The 25437-nt window shown below is 39.5% G+C and overlaps 2 protein-coding genes and 1 long non-coding RNA gene across 5 annotated transcripts; 2 read left to right on the top strand and 1 right to left on the bottom strand.

The window, feature by feature from the left end:
• The first annotated feature begins 101 nt into the window (after positions 1-101).
• Positions 102-11480, top strand: LOC144629078 (CUB and zona pellucida-like domain-containing protein 1). Of its 2 annotated transcripts, none has more exons than XM_078487262.1 (6): positions 102-356; positions 5697-5822; positions 6968-7330; positions 7698-7905; positions 8928-9253; positions 10811-11480. In XM_078487262.1, the coding sequence occupies exons 2-6, from the start codon at positions 5753-5755 to the stop codon at positions 11032-11034; spliced, it is 1191 nt and encodes a 396-aa protein (XP_078343388.1). In that variant the 5' UTR covers positions 102-356; positions 5697-5752; the 3' UTR covers positions 11035-11480. The 2 variants fall into 2 exon arrangements, with proteins under 2 accessions (XP_078343388.1, XP_078343389.1); XM_078487263.1 differs by lacking the exon at positions 102-356 and adding an exon at positions 3549-4657.
• Positions 11481-13390: 1910 nt separating this feature from the next.
• On the bottom strand, positions 13391-17958 carry LOC144629254 (uncharacterized). Its single transcript, XR_013566325.1, has 3 exons — positions 17826-17958; positions 14757-14861; positions 13391-13575 (listed from the first exon to the last, which is right to left on the bottom strand). It is a non-coding gene; the product is annotated as an uncharacterized LOC144629254 (long non-coding RNA).
• Positions 17934-23599, top strand: LOC144629197 (ras-related protein rab7). 2 transcript variants are annotated; one of them, XM_078487415.1, is made up of 5 exons: positions 17934-18065; positions 19447-19518; positions 19960-20086; positions 22158-22376; positions 22905-23599. In XM_078487415.1, exons 2-5 carry the CDS (start codon positions 19466-19468, stop codon positions 23121-23123), a joined length of 618 nt encoding a protein of 205 aa, XP_078343541.1. In that variant the 5' UTR covers positions 17934-18065; positions 19447-19465; the 3' UTR covers positions 23124-23599. The 2 variants fall into 2 exon arrangements, with proteins under 2 accessions (XP_078343541.1, XP_078343542.1); XM_078487416.1 differs by having other exon boundaries at positions 17993-18067; positions 19450-19518.
• Positions 23600-25437: the final 1838 nt, after the last annotated feature.

The following is a 25437-nucleotide window of genomic DNA, read 5'->3' as shown; positions in this document are numbered from 1 at the left end:
TTAAGTCTCAAGACAACTAGGCAAGAATCACATAAACTTACGCGCCGCTGAACAAGTTTGCAAAAGGAACATTCGAGTCTCTTAACTAATGACGTCTGCAGGCAAACCGAGCTTTTGTCCCACGGCAAAAGCACCAATCATAGCTCGGTATTCAAGTGTAGCCTTAAGCGTTTAACATTCTCGGCAGTTTGTGGAAAAACAGCGGTGTGAAAAACAAACTACGTGCGATTTCGCTGTTTTCCGGCCAAACTAATCAAAGAGGCATCTTAGAACAAGATGTGAACTTCAGATGAGCTAATATTAGTTCCTCCTTTAGTACGTCAAACTTGAAGAAGACGGTGGAAGACTGAAAATCGGTGAGTCAAATTTCTTGTAATTAAGTTGCGGAGTCAATGTTGCAATGCAAGCACAAGTAAAGTTTCGCAAGTAAACTTGACTGAATGTTTCGATATAAACAACTAAGCCTGCCAGAAGCCTTTTCAGTTTGTTATTAAATGCTCGGACTCGTTAACAGGCGTTCGAATCTAGTTGAGTTGGGTTTTGGTTCGAAAGTCAGGCATGACTTGTTATGCATAACACGGATTCTTCTTTGAAATCATCCGCGGCCAAAGAAAACAGCCCCGCTGGCTTTTTTTCAGGTCAAATTTGTGATTCATAATAAGATCTAACTTTGTCTGGGATTAGATTATGCGAAAATCAAACAAACAAGATACTGAACTTAGAATATATTTCATGCAAGTTCAGTTGTTATATTGGAATTGTTGATCACTTATGTTACTATGAGTACTTGACTGAATGTTTAAGTGGATTCCTTCGTGTGACCGTAAAGAATTGCAGAAATTACTTAATAAATTTCAGTTAGCTCTGTTTGTTTGTTGTTCATTTCAGACCAGGAGATTTTACCTTTGAGAATGTTTCTTTCAAATTCAAACATATCCACGTGGAAATAAATAGGATAATTTTCAGATAGATAAAGAAACAATTCTCTAGCTGAGAGAGCATCACATGAACTAAAACGGGCAATTAACATATGCAGCTATTTTAAAAGAGGTCTACAAACTAGCCGAGAAGCAGACATTCCACAACTCTATATATTACAAATTGGGCGAAACGTCTTCTGTTACTCCGTGGTTTTGACACGGTTTAATTTGACTTTAATTGAACAGTAAAACATCAAAATGCTGGTCTCGGCAGGCAAACAAAAGGGAGTGAATTGAGTGGGCAACAGGAATTTTGCTTTGTTATTGAATTTCACACATATTCCGGCAAATCCAAGTGAATCAAAAATTGGAAATCGTAATACCGATCATGTATTTCAAGGCCAGTTAAAATCACTGCAATCTTAACTTGGGCACACTGAATACACAAGTCTTAAAATGCACAGAATCAACTTGATTGTATAGACCAAGTAACGTAACTAACATTAGAACATTACATGTAACATTAGCTCTGAAATTGATAATAAATTACACCAAAAGAAGAAAATATATCAGGATTCTTGCAAAGAACAGCTATAAAGGAGTTCAAACTTTATTCCCAAACAGTATATTTTTCGTCCGCAAATATTTCATGCATGCTTTACGCTTTAAATTTTGCATAACTAAAACTTAACGTTAATTTCCTCGAGGTCTCGGTCTCAACTTAAAACCACCTGGCTTAGTAAACCACGTTTTCCCATTTCGTTTATCTGCCTTTTAAGGCTTAAGTTTTGCAATCACGAGTATAAACATTCAGTTTTCTACCGAATCAGTGTTATATTGTGCACAAGTTCACAAACTTTTGTTTAATTGGTACTCCACATCACGCGCCTCAGTGAACTTGGCGAGGTAGAGTTATTTTGCTTTAAGCAATGAACCTTCACCTTTCGCTACGACTTTCTTTATTGTTTTATATTTTAAAGTATTTCTAGAATCATACAGTTGTTTATGTTTAATTTTTGCTGCCTGGGAACTGCTAAGATATAAAAATAAATCCACATATACAAGAAAATACAGAGATTTTGCGACGAAATGAATAGAATAGACAAAAAATGACCTGATTCTCTACACGAGCTTTTTATAGTTGGCAAAAGTGACCGAAAGCGAATTTCTCATTACAATATCAGTACTTGTTCGAGCAGATAGGTGTTGAGAAAAAAGAAATTAATCAACTTCAACCTCAAAGCTATGTACTAACTTATTACCAAAATTCTCTGAAGCAATATTGAAAGAATTGTGTGACAATATTGTTTGGAGATCAGTTCACATTCTTACATCAATTATTCTGGCACGAAAATTAATATCCACGTGAACCATGCGGAAATAAACTGATAATAACAGTCTAGTTATTCAGTGCACCGTTAGGTCTTAACCCTTCCAATACCACCCAAACTCTATTAATCTTCTACTTTTATAGTTGTAACAGTGTAAAACGCTATTGAATTCTTTTTTTTACACAAATATAACTCAAAAATTTACTAAAACTAGTTTGCCTGGTGGCTAACCAAATCAGCAGATTCTATAGCAACGAATAAACAAAAACTGAAAACACAAGTACCACAACTTCTTCTACAACTCCTTTAACAACAGACTAACGCGTGCCGTATTTGGTGGTTTTGTGAAAGCTACAAAAAACTGTTTAGTTGCTAAAAAGTATCAGAAAACTACTACGTTATAGAGGGCGCAGAAAGAATGGTTTTGCTCAAATTATAGCTTTGTAGAGCTTTGCATAACCGAGCTATTTTCAAAACAGTTTCGGAAAAACTACAGTATTTAGTATGCAGCTTCAATATTGTTGTCCTTCTTTGGGGCACCAATATGGACACCTTAAGACTTACCCAGGGGAAGGACTCCCATATGAAAGGGGCGGGGATGCTCGTCGTCTCACTTAGGGGGTGTACATTTCGGATGTTTGGTCTCACTAAGGGTGTTCGGGGCAAAACGCCAGCGAATATATTTTAGTCTTCAAGGCATCGTTAAGGGTTGCACATGAAGAAATATACAAATATAAATTCTATTTCTAGTGTTTTTGTATCTTTTAGGGGTAAAAAAAGCTTGAACCACGCCCAGATTGGTCTCTGAATGGTCTCTTCTTTTAAAAATTTCCGACAAGCATCCCCGCCCCTAGCCCTCTCATATGAAAGGCCCCCCCCCCCGGAAAAAAATTAACACGAAATAAAACAAATTCTGCTATCAATACCATTCGCTTTACCTTCATGGCTCTTAAGCTATCACTTCTAAATTATTACCAGGTTTGAAAATTTAAAAATGAAAATAACTATCCATTTTGGTTACAATTTAGAAACGCGTTTATCCGGCAATCTGGGAAATCATATATTTATAAATGCTTTTTTTTTCGAAACAAAGCTCTGAAACGATACCAAAATATAAAAAGATATTAATGTTTTTATAACTAGAATATGTGAAAAGAATAGCTTTGCAGGATTAGCAGTTAAATGTTTTAAGATCGAATTTTGGTGACAATAAATAAAAATTACAGGACCCTTTAGGCAAGCCTCAGTCAAATGCCTGTAAATATGTGTGTACACACAGTCAAACATTGCCAACATATTACATGAGGTACCGCAAATTGCGGTGAACATTGGTGAATTTAGCTATAGGATTAGTATTTTAACTTCGTTCAGTACTAAGCCATAAGATGACAACACAAATATCTGGTAGAAAACCTGCTCATCTAGAGGTGTGATGTATCATCGTCTTTCGGTGAATAAAAGCGGTCTAAGTTACATATTAAATTCGTGTTGTAATAATAGGCAAAGAAAGAAAACTTGGTCTGATTTGAAATGAAATCTTACCACGTCCCATATCGCATCTTACCGGCAAGGGAAGCCAAAATTTACGTTCAAATATTCGTTTAGGGTTTGTTGTTCGTTCTCGTCCTTGCTACAAGGGTTTTTCTCCGGGTTCTCCGGTTTTCCTCCCTCCACAAAAACCAACACTTCTAAATTCTAATTCGATCTTAAAAACAGTGGACGAAAAACCACACCGTGGATGTGTCGCTGAAAATTCCCATTTATTTTTTCTTATTTCTTATTTATTTCATTACTGAACGAGATTGTTACCGCAAAACAGTTCCGTAAAAACTTAATAAAACAAAATGAAAATAAAAACAAAATGAGAGATAGTGAGGAAAGTATAGCCTGGTTTTCACTAGCGACGCAAGCACAAGCGCAAGCACAAGCGCGATCACGCAAAAAGGACAAATTTTGATCTTTGTGCTTGCCGCAAGCACAAGCACAAGCATCCAACTGCAATGCGCTTGTGCTTTTGCTTGAGTCGAAGCCGTTTTCACGGAGAAAAAAGAGCTCTTATCGTTGCGCTTGTGCTTGCGTCGCTAGTAAAAACCAGGCTTATAAACTAAAAAATACCCGATCTACAGTACGTTTTCAGGCCCAAAAATGTCGGCGTTCTGTTTGTTGAGGTGTTTGTGAAAAGCAATCATTTCGTTTTTGTTGTATACGGCGGTATAAAAGTGTGTGATCAATGCGGTGTCGTTTGTCGGCAAATGTCAAGGGCGCGTTCCTCGATGTTTTGCATCACAATTTCTGCAATAAAAACCCTGAGAAACTGGCGACCCCATTATACAGCTGTTCCGTGCAACTGCATGAAGTGTTTCCTGTTGTAAGTCGAGAGGGGACGAGAAGACAGAGAAACAAGCAGTAAGTTTATGATGTCTTCTATCGGTAACGGTAATGTAACAGTAGATTGGATAGCGGTTTCAGTTGTTACGAGAGAATTTTCCATATTTCAGTCATTTCTGTGTTTATCCTTATTTAGCATTTTAAAACCTTCCAAAAAGCCAACGGTCATTTTAAAGTAAAACCAAACGCTTGTGAAATTCAATCTTATTTTATTCAGGGGCAACTTGTGTTTTTGTACAGCTGTCCTTACTTAATTTCTTTGCAAGATATTCGTTTGTACTGAACTGTGTACGTTTGTACATCTGCTCTTCCATAATTTTTTGGTTGGAAATTCGCGTTGCGGATGTTCTACGTTCGTTCTATTCAAGGGGAGCTTCTCTCTGCTATCAATCATTTAGTGTAACAAAAGAAATTTAACATGTAATTTAGGACGTAACACAGTGCAGTGTAGAGCAAACTGAACAGTGATTTCACCTCAAAAGACACAAGTTTGTAGTCTTCAGCTATCTACAAGGTCTAAAGTTTTCAGTAGGTTGTAGTTTACGTATCATTAAGGGCTTGCAGTATAGGTATTAAGATAGCTGGTACCTCGGGGACCCACAGAACGAGACTATGGGTCGCATAGGTACATACCACGTTTGTGCATTTTTGATTTAGTAGGAGCATTGAGTGCCGATAGCGTAAAACCTTTTTGAGCGCAATTAGTTTGCTATTGAGTTAAATTACGTTATAGTGCTGGCGTCGAGTCGCGTTTGAGTTATTCGTTTGTTTGTTTGCCTTCATTTTGTCAAAGCAGTCAGTCTTGTTCATAACAACAGTAACTCCGTGACTTCCTTTGTCGGCTGGTAGTATTATGATGTTCTGGTCGTTGTTCAGTCATTTTACTGCCTGTTATTCGTCAGTTTAGCCAAGTTGCTGTCAGCTATGGAGCCTGACAGTATCGTAGAAACGCAATTCTGCCTCTGACGTTGAAATGTTACAGAAATTGTTTGTTTTTCGCATGACTTTGGTACTTCTTTTAATTGCTGGTTCTAATATCACTTTTGTTTTTCCCCAGCTAAAGAACTCTAAACCACTAAAGTCAATTGCAATCGAACAAGAAGAACTGAAGACATGTTACTCATCACAAGCCTGTTTCTCGTCCTGGTCTTTGGATTCCAGCAATTTGGGACTTTTGCTGAAGGTATGTTATTTATAACCAACTTACAAATTTCTTCGGAATTTTCCACTAGCTAATTGTCTCAATTTTACGTTACACGAAGGAATTTTCCTAAAGGTGGATTTCCACTGACGCGTAATTTTTTACGTGCGTTTAATTCCATGAAAAAATTTAGAGACAATGTATGAACGACTTGCGTGCACGTTTACGCAAGTCGTTCATACATCGTCTCTTATTTGTTTACGGAAGTAAACGCACGTAAAACAATTACGCGTCAGTGGAAATCCACCTTAAAGGTGGATTTCCACTGACGCGTAATTTTTTACGTGCGTTTACGTGCGTGAAATTTTTTAGAGACAATGTATGAACGACTTGCGCAAACGTGTACGCAAGTCGTTCATACATTATCTCTATTTTTTTTTCACGCATGTTTACGCACGTATAAACGCGTCAGTGGAAATCCACCTTTAGACTTGCAAAGCAAAAAACGTTGCATTAGCAGTTGCAAAAACAATTTCACGTGAAACACCCAATTTTTGCAACCTACAATGCAACAAATTGTTGCGTTGCAAGGAAAGCACTCTGAACTCTCGTCTACCTTTCACAACTTTGCGTGACAAGTACAATTGCTGCGTGTGACATCTCAATTGCAACTTGCAACGCAATTTTTATGCAAGTTGCAAACGTGTGACGGCCCTCCCCTCGACAACTGCAATGTTTTTCAGTAGTCATATTTGTTGCGTTGCAAGTTGCAATGAAAATTGCTCGGCGTAACATGGATTTCAAATAAATATAAATAATATCTAACAACCGACAACTCAGTTCATGCTGTGATTTCCAAGCTGTGCGTTTTGCTGGAAATACGAGTGTTGCGTTAAGTTAGTTTTGTCACGCTAATTTAGTCACGACATTTTGTCTTCTCATTCAGTTGTTTTGTCACGCGATCACGTCATATTTTCGTCACGCGATCTTGCTTGTAGTTTTGTCACGCTTCTTCCTGACTAGTAAGTGAACTATTTATCTTTTTGTCGTCTCAAAATGTCGTCTCATTCAGTTGTTTAGTCACGCGATCACGTAATATTTTTCGTCACGCGATCTCGTTTATGTTATCGTCACGCTTCTTCCTAGCTAGTAAGTGAATTCTCTATTTTTTTTCTATTTCTCACCAGATTTGGGAACCTACTCCTCGTGTCACCCGGACCACATGTTGGTAGTAGTGGACCTTACCCAAAACCCTGACCTTGTAGTTGGTGAAATACACCTCAACGATGTCAATTGCAAAGAAACAGACAGCAATGGCACCTTCGCATCGTTTCAAATACCGCTGAGCGGTTGTGGGACGGTCCGGGATGGGTCAGACCCGGAATATTTAATCTTCTCCAATACCGTGCGCTGGTACCCAACACAGGCACCTGGTCAACTGCAAACTCGTCAGTACCGGTTTGAATCCGGTATAACCTGCAAGTACCAACGTAACGGCACTGCAAGCGTGTCAATCAGGCCTGTACAGGAGCTGACAGTCAGTCAAACAGGTAAATGTGAGAAAAATAATCAATTAGGACAATTATGTCTTTTTTTATTCGTGTTCAAGGGCCATAGTTGAAAAACAAGATAGATTAATAGTTCGATTAGTGTGATTTTCCGGGTGAGAGTAGTTCTGAAAAGAATTGTTGTTGGTGACTGACTTTTCGACAACCTTAGCAGAAGTCATCTTCGGAGACAAAATTAAGTCATTGTTTTCCCATGTAACCATGGTAACAAAATGTAATGCTGGTTCACTTAGACATCTCAATCACTCCACATTTTTTTTTACTCATTAGTGTCTAGTTTTTGTCCTGTATTTAATATATTCTCAGCTAACAAAGCCTCAAAATCTGAGTTTAACTGTTTTTCTTGTAGTTTATGGACAATTTTCGTTTTCCATGGAACTATTCCGCGGAGCTGCAAGGCAATTCAAACGAGACCTCGACATACCCGTGACTCCCACCACTCCGCTGCACTTCAGAGTGCAAGTTATATCGCCTGATTCAGACCTGGTTCTTCATCTGAGCAGATGCTGGGCAAGAAACAGGGATTTTGTTGGTCCAGCTGCGTTTATTGACAAAGGGTAGGAAATTATAATAAAAACTTCTCAAACTCATCATTAACTCGTCAAGTTTAAACGGCTTATAATTGTGATGGTTGTTTGGATATTTGAGGCACTGACCACATTGGAGGGTCTCAATGGGGCTAAGTGTAGCCGTAAAACGGACAATAATTTAGCCGTTAGGCGTAAAAATTGGAAAATTTTAACCGTTTACCGTAAAATATGTTAACCATAAAAAATGGGTCAGTAATTTTAAATAACACAGACTAGATGACTTCTTCGTCCCAGAATGGTGCTGAGACCTAAAATATGTTTTTCAATAATGGAAATTAATTTTTAACTTCTGATAACCGTAATGGAAATAATTTAACCGTTAGCCCTAAAAAAGCCAAAATTTAAACCGTTAACCGCAAAAACCACCACCCCATTGAGGCCTTCACATTGACCCCGGTTAATTGAAAAACGCATCTATATTTACCCGGATAGGCCAACCGTCAACACTTCATGAAACTGCGTTTTCGGTCATCGAAAACGGTTCTTTTCAAAAACTGAAACTGAAACTTTATTTACCCTCGGTATTATGAGCCGTGTTAGGGCTCTAGCAAGTATATGCTAATGAAACCGAGCATTTCACAGTATACAACACAATGCGCAAAGATAGACCACAACACCGGGAACTCCGTGCCCTACTCTTTTCGATAAGTGTAAATTTGAAGTTGAGTTCAAATTTTATTGTGAAGTTGAAGTTTTATTTGAAGTTGAGTTCAAATTTTAGTGTGAAGTTGAAGTTTTATTTGAAGTTGAGTTCAAATTTTAGTGTGGATGGCGAAAACGGACAAAACCGGGACTTTTTGAGAACGCTGACGTCAAATGGTCATGTATTCTCTGTCAAAACAACAGGTTTCAAATTTTCGCGGGTTAATGTGGACAGTTGTCGCGGTGTACCACTAAATTCTCATAACTCTTCAAAAGAGATGCATAGCAAAAATTAAGGAGAATTTCTACATTGGTCAATTCTTCGTATTTTGTTTTGTTTTGTACAGCTGTGATACCGGAAGTGACGCAACCCTTGACTATCAATGTAACCCGTCATCAACGATTCAAGATTTCAGCCTCGATGCCTTCCGTATACTCAACTCGCCCGACGACTTCGTCTTTTTCTTGTGTGATGTCATAGTTTGCCTCAAGACCGCCAACGCCTCCATTTGCAAAGACCGCTGTAACAACTGTATCGCGCCTGGCCAGGGAGGGGGTGGGGCTGGGACTAGAAGAAGAAGAGCAATAGAGGAGAATGGCTATGACACAGGTTCCAAAACATACTCTCTTGCTATTGGTCCCTTCTCGGTCAACGAAAAAGGCGATGGAAAAGGTTTGTAGATTTTATTTGTTTGTTTTCTCGTCTGAATAGTTACGCTTTCCCAAGCGTTTGGTTAGTTGGCGAGCAGTGCTAAAAAAAGGATTAGCGCGAAGAACGACGAGTGAAAAAAAAATGGCAATGGGTTTGGGACGAGAAAGCGCCTCCTCCAAGACAAGACAGAGTCCCTTGGTTTACTAAAACAAGTACTTTAAGGCACGGCATTCGTGGAAAGCATCTTTGTCTTTATAATAGTTACCATTAGAATTAAGTATTTATGTAAAATAGGATTAAATGTTGTAATAATTTTTAGCTGATGATTTGACCGTGTAGAAATAGAGTACCTATCCCTCCCCTAATTTTTCGCTCGCCGTTATTCGCGCTACACCCCTCGCCCAACTTATTACTGAACACCTGAAAGAGGCTACTGCATAGCTGACTTGGGCTCTCAATGGGGTGGTGGCTTTTACGGTTAACCGTTAAAATTTTGGCTTTTTTACGGCTAACGGTTAATTTATTTCCATTACGGTTAACAGAAGTTAAAAGTTAATTTTCATTGTTTTAAAAAGTTAAAAATTAATTTCCATTATTAAAAAACACATTTTAGGTCTCAGGGCCATTCTGGAACGATGAAGTGAACTAGTTTGGTCAATTTATAATTACTGACCGATTTTTTACGGTTAACATATTTTACGGCTAACGGTTAAAGTTTTCCAATTTTTACGCCTAACGGCTAAATTTTTGGCCGTTTTACGGCTAACTCTTAACCCCATTGAGACCCTCCTGACTGTCTGACTTGCTGCCACTTTTAGCAAACTCTGGTTACTGTTTGACCCATACTTTACGTTCTAAATTTAAGAAGTTTCGAACACGAAAACATCTAATATTATCTCAGTGGCTGGACTAGTGGTCAACCTCGGCCTTAGCGTGTTCTTCGGCGTTATTTTGTAAAATAGCGGCCCGTGGAGACCCTAGGAACGAGGTTGCCTTATTCCCACATCAAAGTGTAAGGATTTGCTGTTTATGTTACTTCTTCCTGTTTTTGAAAACCAAAAGGAAGACAAACACATGAGAAAGAGAGGGATAGAGTTTAAACTAGCTCAAGTAACTTTGTTTCCATCGGTTTTTACGTTTGTGTTAAGACCGTTTACAAAGAGCAAGTCGATATCGATTGCCTTTATGTCACAGAAAGACAACACAAGGGGATAGTGCGTAGCTCATTTGAATCGAAATGAGCCCGCAGTTCCGGCAGATGCGTCGCCAAGCAACAGGATCAATCTTTGTCCCTCAACCTCCTTCCCAGGTTCCTCTCTTCTTCCTCTCTTCCTCCCTTCCTCCATCGCAAAGGGAGAGGTATCTGGTAAAGAGATTTTATGGCACCATGAAGTGAAACAATCTCTGGAGCACTCTGGAATGCTTAAACTTATTTTATGAACAGAAACCTTTGCACGTCTCTCTGGGCAGGATTTGCCAAACACGACAAATATGCCTCCAGGCCATCGGTTAATTGCTACCACATAGTGCGGGGGATTGAAGGTAAAAATCCTGTGACACTCTCCTTGTGTTTTTCAGATCTAAAAAATCAGGATGAGACGGACGTCAAAGAGAATCAGCTGTCCCTTCAAATGATAGTGGTGCTGTGCGTGACGTCACTGGTAGCTGTTGGTATGGTCTGCGGGACTATCGTCGTCGTGATAATGTACAAGCGATGGGCAGCAAAGCATCAAGGGATCGAAGACAGGAACATGGCGTCACCTCCGGCTAAACCCAGGAAACCTCAAGTCCTCAAATTATAAATACGAGGAAATTTTTTTTATCTACGTATAAACCATGCAGTTGTCAACCGGTTCAGTGAAGAACGGTAATACGCTCGCATATTTACCCTTTTAACCAGTATTTTAGCTCGATTTTGACTTATTTGAACTTTTTTTTATTTGTAATAGCATAGATTTGAACTTGTTAAAGCTTGTATTTTAACCATTTCAAAACGGTATAAAAACTGGCCAGTGTAGTTTAAATTTTTTTGGCCAATATTTAAACTTGTTTTATCCTATATTTTTCAATCTTGTTGGGTCTGTATTCGCTCTTGCTTAGCGTAGAGTTAAACTTGTTCTAGAATGCATTGTTACTTGTATTTGGCCCACATATATTTAGACATATTTTAATATTTTAGTCAAATAGGAATGTAGTATGTTAATTTTTCTTAATGGTTGTCTTCAATAAAGTATCAATATTCACCAAAGTGTCTTGCTACATGTGTGTCTTATAATCATTCTTCCTAATATGAACTTCCATTGCATTCGAATATTACACTTTTTTGAGGCCTGGTTTCATCAAATGCCAAAACACCGAAGCTATAATGTTTTTTCATAGTTAATGGAGGGAAATGGTTAGGAATCCCGACAAAGTTCTTTGTTGTATGTTTTTGTTCGCTATTTTGGGGGTTGACCCTGCACAAAACCTGACAAAATACAATAGGTGGTTACGTGTGTTCATGTAACTAACCAATAAAAACATTGCGATTACGTAATTCATGCATAGTGTATGAGCGCAAAACAAAAGATGTGCAGGGTTGTGGACCTTCCAACATAAATCTTGGCCTCTTTGTTTGCTCCTTTGATGTTTGCCGGGCTTCCTAACCATTTTTCCTATATTAACAATGGTTTTTTTTCTTTTTTAAGCCTAAGCTATCAGAGTCTCAAATAGTGCATTGGTGTTGTATAGAAAGAATTTGAGTACAGTCTCTTTAGGTAGCTTAACCGCGAGAAACGTGTGTAAGTGGCGTGCAATTGAATTTGAGCTAGATAGATGACTATCAGAAAACCAAAGTACTCGCATTTAGGCAATCACCGTTTATCACGACGTACCCAAATACCGCAGAAAACCAATCAGAGCTGACAGTAAAACTTTGCAGCCGGCGTCAAGCGCGGGAAAACCTGAAACCCAATCTACGATTGCTTTTGTTCTTGCACCTGATTGGCTGATAGTTTCTTATTGGTTAGTCCAGATTGCGCGAGCGTTTTCAACCATGTTGCTTTGTGCCGTCGACTGAAATCTAGACTATTCTTCGCCAAAACGCAAACGATGATGATAAACTGCCAATCATGATTGATATAGTGTTACGGAGTCCGTTTGCGCAGAATACTTCTAGTATACGTACTAACTATGGTTAAGTCTACGTATAAGTTGACAAATGTAACGCAGCGAATTTCAACAGGGAGAGGTCGGCCTCAAGCTTTCAGTCAAAGTAAAATATCAGGAAACGGGATTCAAACACCAAAATTGACGTTGTTTTAACCTTAATTTTTAAAAGGGTATAGAGTTAAAGCCCTCGTTTGAGACTTGCATAAGTTTAGTAGGAGTATTTCTACTCCCCCCGGGAGGGGAAGCTAGTCCATCGCATGGTTACCCCCAGCACTTAATTTGCCAGTACCCACTGTACGAATAGTGTCCTACCCAAGAACATAACGCAATGACCCCGGCCAGGGCTCGAACCCGGAACGCTCGATCCGGAGTCCAGCCTATGGCAACTAACCATCAAGCTTCTCTGTTTCCCATGAGCTAAAAAACAAAAAAAAAGACATTCATAGCCTGAAATTTTAATCATCTGCAAGTTTGGGTTTCGCGTGGAAGGATGCGGAGACACCTGTTTAAGTTTGCAGTTAACAAAAATTGTTTAGCTTCCCACGATTTTACCGATTTTAACTTGTTATCAAATAAAGTCGAACCTCCCACAAGCGACAACCTACCCTGGGTGCCAGAGGTTCTATCAATTTTCGCCGTAAGCGATGAACCTGCGCAACATGGCGAAAGAGCGACACGAACAGAGACGCGATTTTTTTTTTCGCTTGCCAAGATCGCGCTTCCCGCTAGCCTGTGTGGCAGGCGTCGAAAGGGGAGGGATAGGGAGGAAATAAACGGAAGAGGGGACTTGGAGTCGTAGCCTGTTGTGCAAATGTTCGGAAATGTTCGGAGCGTCTTCAGAGGATCATCGGACGTCTTCGGATACGGTCTGTTCGAAAAATATCCTGCCAATTTACAGAATAAAAATCTCACGCCTTTTGTAGATATAAAGCACTGCAAATTGTGACAAGATATTTTCGTCGTCCCAGGGCCTATCTCTTTCCTTCTCGTGTAGGATACCAAAAACACTTTTGCTTTAACTTTGTTATTTATTATAAATTACACACAAGTGATTTTATTGGATGTAGAACACAGGCCATTGTTAACAAAATGTCGAATTTACAATGCACGAATTTGAGCAGCTTCTTTGATGCACCAGTGTTAACCATCATCCATCAAATAACTCGCCTGCACAAGTCGCAGTTAACGTAAACCTGAAAATTAAATACAGTTAAAAGTTGTGTAAGCTCCCTCTCCTTCCAGCAGAGTTTATTGATCCTTCTTAAAGTGCTTCTATGATCAAACTTTTGATCTTCATATTTTTACATTGTCGTGAACAATTAGACTTTCTTACTCACCTTGCCAAATTTCAATCCATTACGAACATCAGAAGTATTAAAACATTTATTCCAGAGAATTTACGGCCGCCATTAATTAACCTTGTTCCAAGGCTTGGTTGCGAATAGGGAGAAAATGACGTCAAAGGCTAAAATACCTCACGGGTTGAAATTAGAATAACAATCAGCATAGAAAATTGCACGAAAAACAAGCCCAAAGTTTTTGTTACTTTTCGCGTGATTTTCAATACATATTGTTATTATAATTTCAACCCGTGAGGTATTTTAGCCTTTGACGTCATTTTCTCCCTATTCGCAACCAAGCCTTGGAACAAGGTTGTTTAATGGCGGCCATAAAATATCGGAAATAAACGTTAAAACAAAACGACTTCTGATGTTCGTAATGGATTGAAAATTTGCAAGGTGAGTAAGAAAGTCTTATTGTACACGAAAATGTAAAAATATGGAAATCGAAAATTTGATCGTAGTAGCAGGTAGCCAATTTACAAAGTTACAAGGAGGTGAATACTGATTTGGTTTACCAACCCTGTGCAACAGACCGTTTTATCAATAAAGGTAAAGTCTGCTTTGAGCCTAGTGGCCCATACAGGCCGGAGCTTATCCCGGTTTCCGTAGCATTAAGCGACTAGGAGTATTGCTACTCCCCCCTGGATGGGATGCTAGTCCATCGCAGGGTTACCCCCAGCAGTAAATTCACCGGTACCCATTTATACACCTGGGTGGAGAGAGGCACTGTGAGAGTAAAGTGTCTTGCCCAAGAACACAACGCAGCGCCCCGGCCAGGCCTCGAACCCGGGCCGTTCGACTCGGAGGCGAGCGCGCTAACCATTGACCACCGCGCCTCCCACCGTTTTATCAATACATTGGCCATTTTGTTTTCCACAGTTTTGAAATACATCACAGAATGCTCAGGGGGGAAATCATATTGTTTGCATCAAGATGGTTGGTGGAAAATATCCAAGGAAAAATGCACTGTAAATCTGCTCATGATATAGGATTGTGATACACTGATTGAAGTTTCAAGATGACTAACTTACCAGAGACTCTATGGTGCAGGGGGAGGAGCCATGAGGTCAATATCTGAAAATTCTCTAGCAGCAGCAACAGCAAGGATGAATATCGCAGTGTGTTTTACCAGTTGCCTGATGAAAGAAAGCATAAATACTTATCACAAATTTGAGCTTGTAGCTATGTTTTTTTTTTTCCTGGAGATTGCACTGTTTATTACAGAGCGTTTCACAAAACTTTTGACAAGCGGTTTGCGAAGTTCGTTTGAAACTTCCGAAGTTCCCCACGAACTTGGGAATTTCATTACGTAGTTGTCAATCAAATTGCGAACTTCGAAACGAAGTTGCGAATTTCACGTGCAGCCAGGTTCGCAAGTTGCGAAGTTCGAATTGCTTTTAACGAGACAGTTCCAAGTCTTCCGTCTATTTTCGATTGTAATGGCAGACTTGCCGAATTGTATTGCTGTGTTTAGGGGCAAAAAGAACGAAAAACATAGCAGCATATGTTTGAATTACTCTCAGCGAACGGAGTTATTTACAAGTAGACTTCAGCTGAAACGTCTCACTTCGGATCAAGTCGATATGATGTTTTCAAAGAAACTAAGCTTACCTTTCGATGCAAAACACTCGCTGATGTATCAAGTTGATTTGCTGCAGGAAGAATCACCGCTCCCAATTAATTCGAGGTATTAAAGAGTGCAGAGCGAGGAAATATTTGTGAAACTAAAACCAGCGGAGAACTGCAGTCGAAGGTGGAAATGCACAAGGTAAGTTGTTTACGTATTTTTACCACCAAGAAGTTTCGTTCGTTTTTGACTTCAGTCTATGACAATTAATTTTCTTTCTATTGTGGCATTTCAATCGAAAATAGACAGAAGACGTACTTGAAAGCAACTCGAACTTCTCATCTTGCGAACTTAGCTGCACGTGAAATTCACAACTTCGTTACGAAGTAAGCAATTTGATTGACAACTACGTAATGAAATTCCCAAGTTCGCGGCGAACTTCGGAAGTTTCAAACGAACTTCGCAAACCGTTTGTCAAAAGTTTTGTGAAACGCTCTGTAATTCCTTGCTTGGCTTAGATGCCCCAACTTCGTCACAAGAGACATGTGTAGCTCATGCTGCTTGTGTGTGCTATAAAAGTCACATGCAACAAAACTAAACCATGTAAATTGGCATGATAGACACAAAAATTGTTTGCATGTTAAGTAATGTTGCACACAGAGCTAACATACCCCCTGCAAATGGGTAAGGGGAATGTGGGCTCTGGGAATGAGATAATTTGCATGTAAATGACCCTATATAATTCATGTTGCATGCCAGGCTACATTCTACATAGGTCATGCTGAACATCTTCGGCGTGGATCAAGGACCTTGGGGATGGACTTGTAAAAATCTTGGTACGGTATATCTTTAGCATGGTGTGTATGTGGAATGCACCCTGGGTGGCATGGTGTAGGGGGTTTTCAAAACAAGCTGGTGACCAACAGAGTTCCGCAGGCTACTAATACTTGATTATATGTGGCCGGGTTACACTGGTCATTATCAGGTCGTTTCGCCCAATAGCCCATATGCCCGGAGACATTTCACCCGAACTATGAGTCGATTCGCCCAAGGAAAAAGTCAATTCACCCGGACTAAGAGTAGATTCGTTCAGACTAATGTTATCTTGGTAAATTGTAACTCGACGATCAACTCTTATTGCCAAAGATAAGGAAACATCAAATTCTGTGAGTTTGTTCAAGCTAAGCCACCAGAACATTATGATTAACCAAGAAGCTCCAAGATATCCAGGATATCTCAAGTCTGGGCGAATCAATTCTTAGTCTGGGCAAATTGACTTTTCATTTGGGCAAATCGACTCATAGTTCGGACGAATGGGCGAAACAACCACAATTCCTCTGGTCATAGCAATCAGCTTGTACAAGCTTGGCATTGTCACAGCCACCTACTCTTCCAGTTGCTGACACCTACTTCAAAACATTTTGGAACCCCTGGGTGTATGCTGTTATATGAGGCCTTCCAAGGGGGGTAGCCGTGTCGCAATGTGGCACGTTTCTGGGAACCGATGTCTCCTAGCCAACAGCAGTAAATGTCACTGTCGTTTTGCCCGCTATTGTGTTGCTGTCGCACTGTGTCGCTGTTGCATTTCAGTGCCATAATGATGTTGCTTGTCGCTGTTAAAACGTTCCTGTGTCGCCAAAATTCAGGGTCATGTCGCTTGTCGCTTTTACCTCTTAGAAGGCCTCTTATATGTCACAGTCTCGAGGTCCCCTGTTTTATGAGTCAAATGAGTCATAAGTCAATGAGTCAAGCTGATTTTTACACAAAGAAGAATATTCATGGTTTACCTTTATACAAGTAAGCTTACAAGCACTTCACATTGCTTACGGTTAGTTCTACTCTGGTTTGCTTGCGGTTAGTTGTACTCGCGTTTGCTTGCGGTTAGTTCCACTCTGGTTTGCTAGTGGTTAGTTCCACTCTGGTTTGCTTGCGGTTAGCTTTAATTTGTTAGTAAGGGTAGCACTATTTTCAAATTTATACCTCTAATTTAAGATTTGACTCATTGACTTATTTGACTCATAAAAACTTTACTCTCCACAGTCTCAAGAAAAAAGTCAGACTTCATTGAGTCTGGAAACGAGGAAAAGAGGGCCGATCTGACTTGTGGGATCGCCGGTTACAAAATGCGGTCTTTTTACAAGTTTTGTTTCACTGATTATGTTCAAAGTTTTTGAAGCAAAACAAGCCTTGTTTTCTACTTCATTTTCGTTGCAAAAGTAAAGCTACATTGAGCGTTACTGATAAAGGTTATCTGGAAATAAACAAGGCTCATTCCACTGAATCGTTTTAGTATGCACATCTTACAAGACCTTACAACTTTGTGCATGGTCGTACATGTGCATATGTGCAACATGCCACCATAGTGGCATGCCAATATAGAAAATTATGTGGCATGGGGCAAAGTGCATTCTAACGAACAGAAACGTGCCATGCCACGTGCAGAAGTGATTATTTCTGATATACATGTCGATTATCACGGATATATAAACCCTTGAAATAGAACAAATAATTGTAGACGCTCAGATGTGCTTACCATTTTGTAGGATTTCTGTAAAAATCCATCATAAAAGCCCCAGCCGCTCCTATTTTGCTTTTTGCTGGAGTTGATTTTCGAATAGCTTTGGGCGCCATGTTGGATCTGCTTCGCACGAAAGCGAGGTAGATGACGTAAGCTGAATATCGGCAAGTCACGAGACCCAAGTTTCAGGGTTCCGCCATATTACGTTAGATTGTGTCGCAACAAACTTTTGGTGAGATTCTACCTTGGAAATCGGTGAGTACAGATGCTGTTAAAGCTAAAGTAGGTCATACACTTATTTTTTAAGGTATTTACAACTTTACGCGGATTATTTCTCCCTTATTGCGCCAAAGATCTCATGCACGATGTAAGTTTTCACGTCCGGAGGTCGAATGGAAAAGGAAGATGGCGGAGACCGGGGATAGTCACACGGAATCTCGACACAAAATGCATGCACGATTGCTTTTAAGTGCGATGCTTGTGATCATTATTATATAGTGATATTCTCTCCGTTTTTGTGCATTCTGGCGTTGAGCTTAAGGTTCCACGAAAGCTGCAATTTACATATTCGTGCAAGTTTGAAGTTACGAACCCTTCGATTTCGTAATTTGATCGAATTGAACACAGACTGCATACATAAAGATCACTACCTCGAGTTATGGCCAGCCGTTTCAAATCCTGCACTGTTGAATTATTGTTATGGAAGAATGCCTTAATGTAGAATCAAATTGCTTAGTTAGCCTTGTCGAACGTTTTATTTTATGGCATTTTGAAACGGGTTTTTGGGGCAAAGTGCATTCTAACGAACAGAAACGTGTTTCATTTCGCAGAATTTGGGAAGTAGCTTGCATTGACTGTGACCAGTGTTACGTTTTAGCTTGTTTCTTGACACGAAATCAAGGGCTGTTAAAAAACAGATCTTATAAACCAAACAATTACTTCTTGACCGATTGTAATCTTCCCAGCTGTGAATCTGTGTTAAATATGATTATGGATTTTAATTTAACGTGTAAATTATATTCAACATTCCAATAAATTATCATTTAAAGGAAACTTCCACTCTTATTTAATTCTATCAGTCCTTTTCAAGCCATGTGGCAATTGGAATGGAAGATTTTTAACTAATCTTGCGAATGCAGTTCCAATAGATGTTTATGTATTAATACAGACGTACCATATAAATTTAAATAGCACTATCTTGTTTTTAACTTGTACATCAAATACCTTAGAAAATTTAAAAATAAGCCCTGGTTTATATTTGTTAAAAAGGCTTTTTAGTGGACTGATTTTTATTTGGTTGCTTATTGCAGCACTTCACAAATGTTTGCATTTATGATTGGAGAGGATGTTTTGTCTAAAAAATTTAAGCAGTGTATAAGAATACTGTGCAATAAAGCACTCAAAATTAAAATACATGTAATATCTTGCTGAATGAACATCCCAGTTAATCTCAGGCACAAAATTCCTTCTTCTCTTATGTGAAGGTTTAACCAATTGCTGGAGAGCGAATTAAGTCAAGAGAAGTTCATAGTTTTGCTCAAGTTTTCATCCAACTTGTAAGCTTGAGCATAACTATAGTGATGATCTCTGAGATGCTCAATATTTTTGACGACTTACTATTATTTTTATCTTTAAGATTTTGCACGTAAATAACTATGGCGTCAAGAAAGAAGGTCCTTCTTAAAGTCATTATCCTTGGAGACAGCGGGTGAGTTGAAGGCAATAGTAGTGCGTGCTGCATATTGTGTTGGGTTGGGTTACAGTTATCCACATGCAGAGCATTTCAACGAATGACACTTTCTTGTCATCAGTATAAGACAGTAAGAGTGCATTTTAAAATTGAAGAAAAAAAGCAGCCCCACATTACAGTTAATAGGACTCTACTATCTCGAATTCCCAGGGAAAAAGGTAAATTGATTGAGATGACAAGAGCTTGAAATTACAGGGTTTGCATAATTTTCTTTCCCATTAATTTTGTTTCCTGAGAATCTTAATGTTTTCTCTTGTCTTTGCCTCGGGAAACATTGACGTTCTTGGGACACAAAATTAACTGTTTCCCTTGGAAACAGTCATTAAGTGAATAATACGGTTTATACCGGTAGCTAAATGTACATATCTAATGGATATTTTTGTTGTTGTTGCATTAAAGGGTTGGTAAAACATCACTCATGAACCAGTATGTCAACAAAAAATTTAGTAATCAATACAAGGCAACAATCGGCGCAGACTTTCTCACAAAGGAGGTGATGGTCGATGATAGGCTAGTTACCATGCAGGTAAGATGAGCCCATGAACTGATGTTTGTTTTCTTTGTTGCCAAGAAAGGTTTCTGACTGTCGCTTTCTGAAAACGAAACCTTCTACCAATAAGATTTTTGCACAACTTCAAGAACTGTCTTCAGAAATTCCTTAGCAACTGCTCTTGATCTATAGTTCAGAAGGACCCCCTTAACAGGTCTAATAAAAGAATTTTGGTCGTGAAACTAAGCTATCATGTTAATAAATTTGACATACAGTCGAACCTCTTTAATTCTGACACCAAAGGGACAGGGTAGAGTGTCCATATTATGGAGGTGTCTTTATTTTAGAGGTAGAGTTCATGTGAGTTTTGAAGTCTCTCGAAACATTGAATTGAAGATGAATTGTTCAACATGACTCGAGCATGAGACAAAGAAAAATTCTGAGTCCCCGACGGGAATCGAACCCATGGCCTCCCAGATACCGGTTGGGCACTCTAACCAACTGAGCTACGAGAGACTCGTTGTGAGCTGGGCCATTTTTACTAGGTTGATAAGTGACATGCGTTGCTGATCCTAGCAATATGCAGGATGCGTGTCACTTATCAACCTAGTAAAATGGCCCAGCTCACAACGAGTCTCTCGTAGCTCAGTTGGTTAGAGCGCCCAACCGGTATCTGGGAGGCCATGGGTTCGATTCCCGTTGGGGACTCAGAATTTTTCTTTGTCCCATGCTCGAGTCATGTTAAACACTTCATCTTCATTATTTATTACCGCGCTTAAAATTTACCATCTTTATTATTTACATTGAATTGAACTGTCTGTAATGTGGAAGTGTCTGTAAGGAGAGGCTTGACTGTACAAGAAAAAAGGGTACAAATTTGTGCTGCTGACTTTGTCCAGCTATTTGGAACTTGTAACATGAAGATTAAGGTGGCTTAATACAGTTTTGAGAGGGCAAATCAGTCCAACCTTTAATTCTCTTGTACAATCTCCAGAAAAGTTTTGTCTTTCTCTTATCACTGTTTGTTACATCCTAAAACCATCTAATGCGATATTTGGAAAATACAAATGCCAATAAACGGCTTAAATCAACGGCCGAGTGCTTGAGAGGGGACTGGCACTAGTAGTTAAAACGGCGTTTTTCTTAAAATCTACCCGTACGACCCTACCTCAAAATTTTAGAAATACGAAATTGGCTTTGATTTATCATTCATGCAAAATAATATAAAAATCTGTAAGACAGATTTTTCGCAAAATAGGAAAATGTGATATTTTGCCGATTTTTAAAATAGCTCAAAATCTGTCTTACAGAGTTTTTCAAAATTTTGGCTGTGGACGTAGTTCAACCGTTAAATTTAATTGTGAAAGTTTCATAATAGGTTGTACGGTAGGTTTTCGAGAAAATCTGGATCAAAATCTGGCTTTTACAACCTCCGAGGCGAATCGAATTGCGCGTGCGAGCGCGCGCTAATATGACGCCATGCGTCGCGAGCGATAATGAAAGACAGAATTAGAACTTCTCTGTCGGTTGTTTATCTACCTTTTTTTGTCATATTGTTTTCCGTCCCAGGTTTCAAGACCTATCTAAAGTATTTTGAAGTTTTCTTTTGTATACAAATTTGGTAAAGCACGGTAAAACAGATGGAACTCTTTTTCGTTTTTGTTTAGATTTGCTAACGCCATGTTAGCCCGCGCGAGCAATAATGACGTCAAGCAGAAAATCGTAGCGCGCGCCTTTGAGCCACGAAAAAACTGTATTCGGCCACCTTAAACAGCTAAAGAATTATGAGCTATTGTGAACAAGCTACTAAAATAGTGGGACACTTGATTAGAAGAAGTATTGGAAGCACCTCTTGCAAGGGCTTCATACATGAATGGCTGATTACCTTTTAAGAGAATAATAGAGCAAACATCAGGAACATTGCCCCTTGCCCCCAAAACAGTAGCATTTGAGGACATGCAGAATAACAAGCTTGCAAGAGCTACTAAACTACTTGAGCAGAAAGGGTACCAAAATATGATTGGTGCACACAGCAGGGGACTTAGCTGGGCTTGCATCAACCATAATAACTTTACTGATTGGTGTGAATGCATTTTCTTGTTGTCAGATATGGGATACAGCAGGACAAGAAAGATTTCAAAGTTTGGGTGTGGCATTTTATCGTGGTGCCGACTGCTGTGTACTGGTTTTTGATGTGACGCAACCCAGTACCTTCAAGACGCTAGATAGCTGGAGAGATGAATTCCTCATCCAAGCAAGCCCACGAGACCCAGAGAACTTTCCTTTTGTTGTCTTAGGAAACAAAATTGACTTGGAAAATAGAGCGGTAAGATTTGGAGATTCTTTTAAAATGAGTACTTTTAACTTTTGGATAAAGGAGTTACTGTCTGGTCTGGAGGGCAAAATCATGTGTCTACCATTTGATTTCTTAGTTATCTTGAAATTAGTTACATGTTCACATACATGTATACACTTTCAATGCTATATAATTATTTAATGCCAATTATAAGCCCCACCCTGCAATAAAGGATATTGCTTGCTTACTAATGAAGCACTTATTCTGCTCTTAAGCCCTCTTAGATATAATTCTTTCTTTTAACCTAACTACCATCCTGAACATGAAGGAACTAAGAGTATTTCCCCCCCCCCCCCAGCATTTAAATTCGCCACGACCCATTTATATGCCTTGGTAAGTAGAGGCACTGTGAGAGTAGAAGTGTCTTGTTAAAGAACACAATGGCCCCTTATCTGGAGTTGAGCCTGCTTACCATTAGACCTTCACATCTTCCCCTTCTTTCATGCTTCATGCAATGTACCGGTACATGTACTTAATTCTGTCAATACTTCCTTCTAGGTGAATGCCAAACGAGCACAGTCATGGTGTCACTCCAAGAACGACATTCCATACTTTGAGACCAGTGCTAAGGAGGCCATCAATGTCGAACAAGCTTTCCAGACCATTGCCAAAAATGCTCTCGCTCAGGAAACAGAGGTGGAACTATACAACGACTTCCCGGATCAAATTAAGCTCTCGGGAGACAACAAACCAAAATCAAATGACTGCGCATGTTGAACAAAATTAAATAGTTAACCGTAGTTCTTTCAGATCTTGTATTAAGATGACTATCTTATGAGAAAGGTGCAACTCCTTGCTGTAATGAAATGACATACTCACTGGCCAATGAAATAAATTTATCGAGGCATTGGCAAAATAAAAAATATATAGCCTGCCTTGAATCTAGCCAGTGCACAAGGTTTACTTACCGTTAAGGATGTGCACATTTTTATGCAAGTTTGTGGCATGGAAAAATGTTTGCAGTCTGATATTTTGTAGTATTTCGGTCATCTATCTATCTGGGTGGGGAACGTAATGTGTTTTGTCAGACATTTTTCCACACAAATAGAGTTATTTGCCGTACTTGATTAATATTAAGCTATTATTGCATGATCATGGATTGTGAAAATTACAGTGCACTGTATCAGTAGATCGACATAGATTGAAAATGAATGTACAATGTAAGTAATTCAATAAAATGTAAAAGTTTGGTACCAAGTGGTTGCAAATATGTCCATTCTCGTCCCCATAGCCCTTTCATTTCTCTTAGCCGGCTGGGCCTTGGTACGGGAAAACTAAGGGCTCTGGGGACACAGGATTTCCAGTCCTAGATTCTAGTTCTTCCGGTTTTCATGTATGCAGTCATGACGTTTCAAAAGAATGTATAAGAGAGTCGTTACGTTTTCGACTTCCGTTTAGGAATTGTTTGTTCCAAACAGCCAATCAAAAAAATTCGAATTAATTCAAAAATCCTACGTCCCCAGAGCCCTTTGTTTTCTCGTGCCAAGCCGCCTAAGAGAAACGAAAGGGCTATGGGGACGAGAATGAAGTATGTCAAGAAATGTGAAACGAAAAATGAAGACATTGTTTGCACAGAGCTCCCTTATTTTCTCCCTACATTATCATGTTAAAAGTAATACCAGCTTGTTCCCAGAGGCTACAATAGTTTTAGTCATCGGGTTAACACAAGCCCTGGGAAGTTTTATTGTTTAATTATGTTGAAATGTCTGGCACTAAATGGCGAAAGTTATCTTTTGCTTTTTCCCCAGTCCATCGTTTGAGAGTCTGGGAATCGGGGATTCTGGTTTTGGCTTGTCCCCAGGGTGTGGCCAGCTTTTTTTTTGCCAGCCATTTCGTCCTACCCCAGTGGGCGGGAAAAACACGATAACGTCTCAAACGGGATACGACTTCTCGTTTTCTGAGCAATTGGCATACGATTGGTCGAAGGGTGTTGGCCTTCTTTGCCACGCTAGACGTTTCGACAACGCTGCATCTTACAAGAGTGCGAAGCAGTGAGGGGAATCGGGGTAGTCAAGTTCCCTTGCGTCTTCACCACACAGCGGACGCGAAAAGTTTTTTGCCTGTTGCTGCACGGGCCGAGAATTGTCTGTGGCTTGAACTTTTTGAGATTCTTTCATGGAAACAATGCCTACTAGGTAGCCTGTAGCAGAGGCTTTCTCCTCCCCTTTTAGGATCGCCAGAGCCATAACTGAGCGTTGCCGGACAAAACCGAAAGCCGCGCGAGAAAAGCCTTTACAACCGGCGAAGTGCCTCGACAAATAGCTTTATATATATTTATGTTCTGATTGGAGAATAGTGGTGTCTCATTCGCAAAGGGTGAAAAAAGAGCAAACTGCAGTAACACAAGAATTTTCGTGTCCATGACCATGGTTTAATACGTTTATTTCTTAAAGCTTCTCGGAGTGGTTTCCTTATCCGCAAACAAGGCCCTCCACTCCGGGAATAGACCTTTTGACTATGTCCTATAAGAAGAGATCATTTTGGTTGAGACTAATTACCTTATCGTTACTTATTTTCGTGGGACAAAGACCCGCGAAAACTTTTTTTTATCGTTTTTTAATGGATTTTTAATGCTTTTAACGTATTTTTTGGCTAAATCGCGAAAATTTAGTCCCGTGAAATATGCCCGTTCCATTTTCGCCAAATTAGGTTCCCGCGTAAATAAGTTACAATAAGGTAGTCAGAATACGGGTATATAACTGGCAAATAGCTGGCGTAAAGAATATACATGTGTCTGTTTTTATTGGAGTCTTTTCTAGGCGGAAGTGAATTTTCTTTTCAAGGTTTTGAGCGCGTTAGCGGTTTTCACTTGAGTGTCGAAAGTAAATTGCGTTTGCTTTGGTTTTGCATTACTACGCTTAGTGATTGGCTTTGAAATCTCGCGCCACTTTCTCAGCCAATCAGGAGTAAAACCAAAACCAATCGTGACTCGCTCGCGCACGTTTTCCCGCGCTTCGTGCCAGCTACATGTATTTGCTTCGAGTTTTTATTGGTTCACTGGATTGTCTGTGTCTTTGTGATTGGCCAGAGT

The sequence above is a fragment of the Oculina patagonica genome, chromosome 10 (assembly GCF_052425735.1).
Source record: "Oculina patagonica isolate OP01 chromosome 10, crgOcupat, whole genome shotgun sequence".
Taxonomy (NCBI): Eukaryota; Metazoa; Cnidaria; class Anthozoa; order Scleractinia; family Oculinidae; genus Oculina; species Oculina patagonica.
Note: the sequence above shows the minus strand (reverse complement) of the source record. Positions and strands in the feature narration are given on the sequence as shown.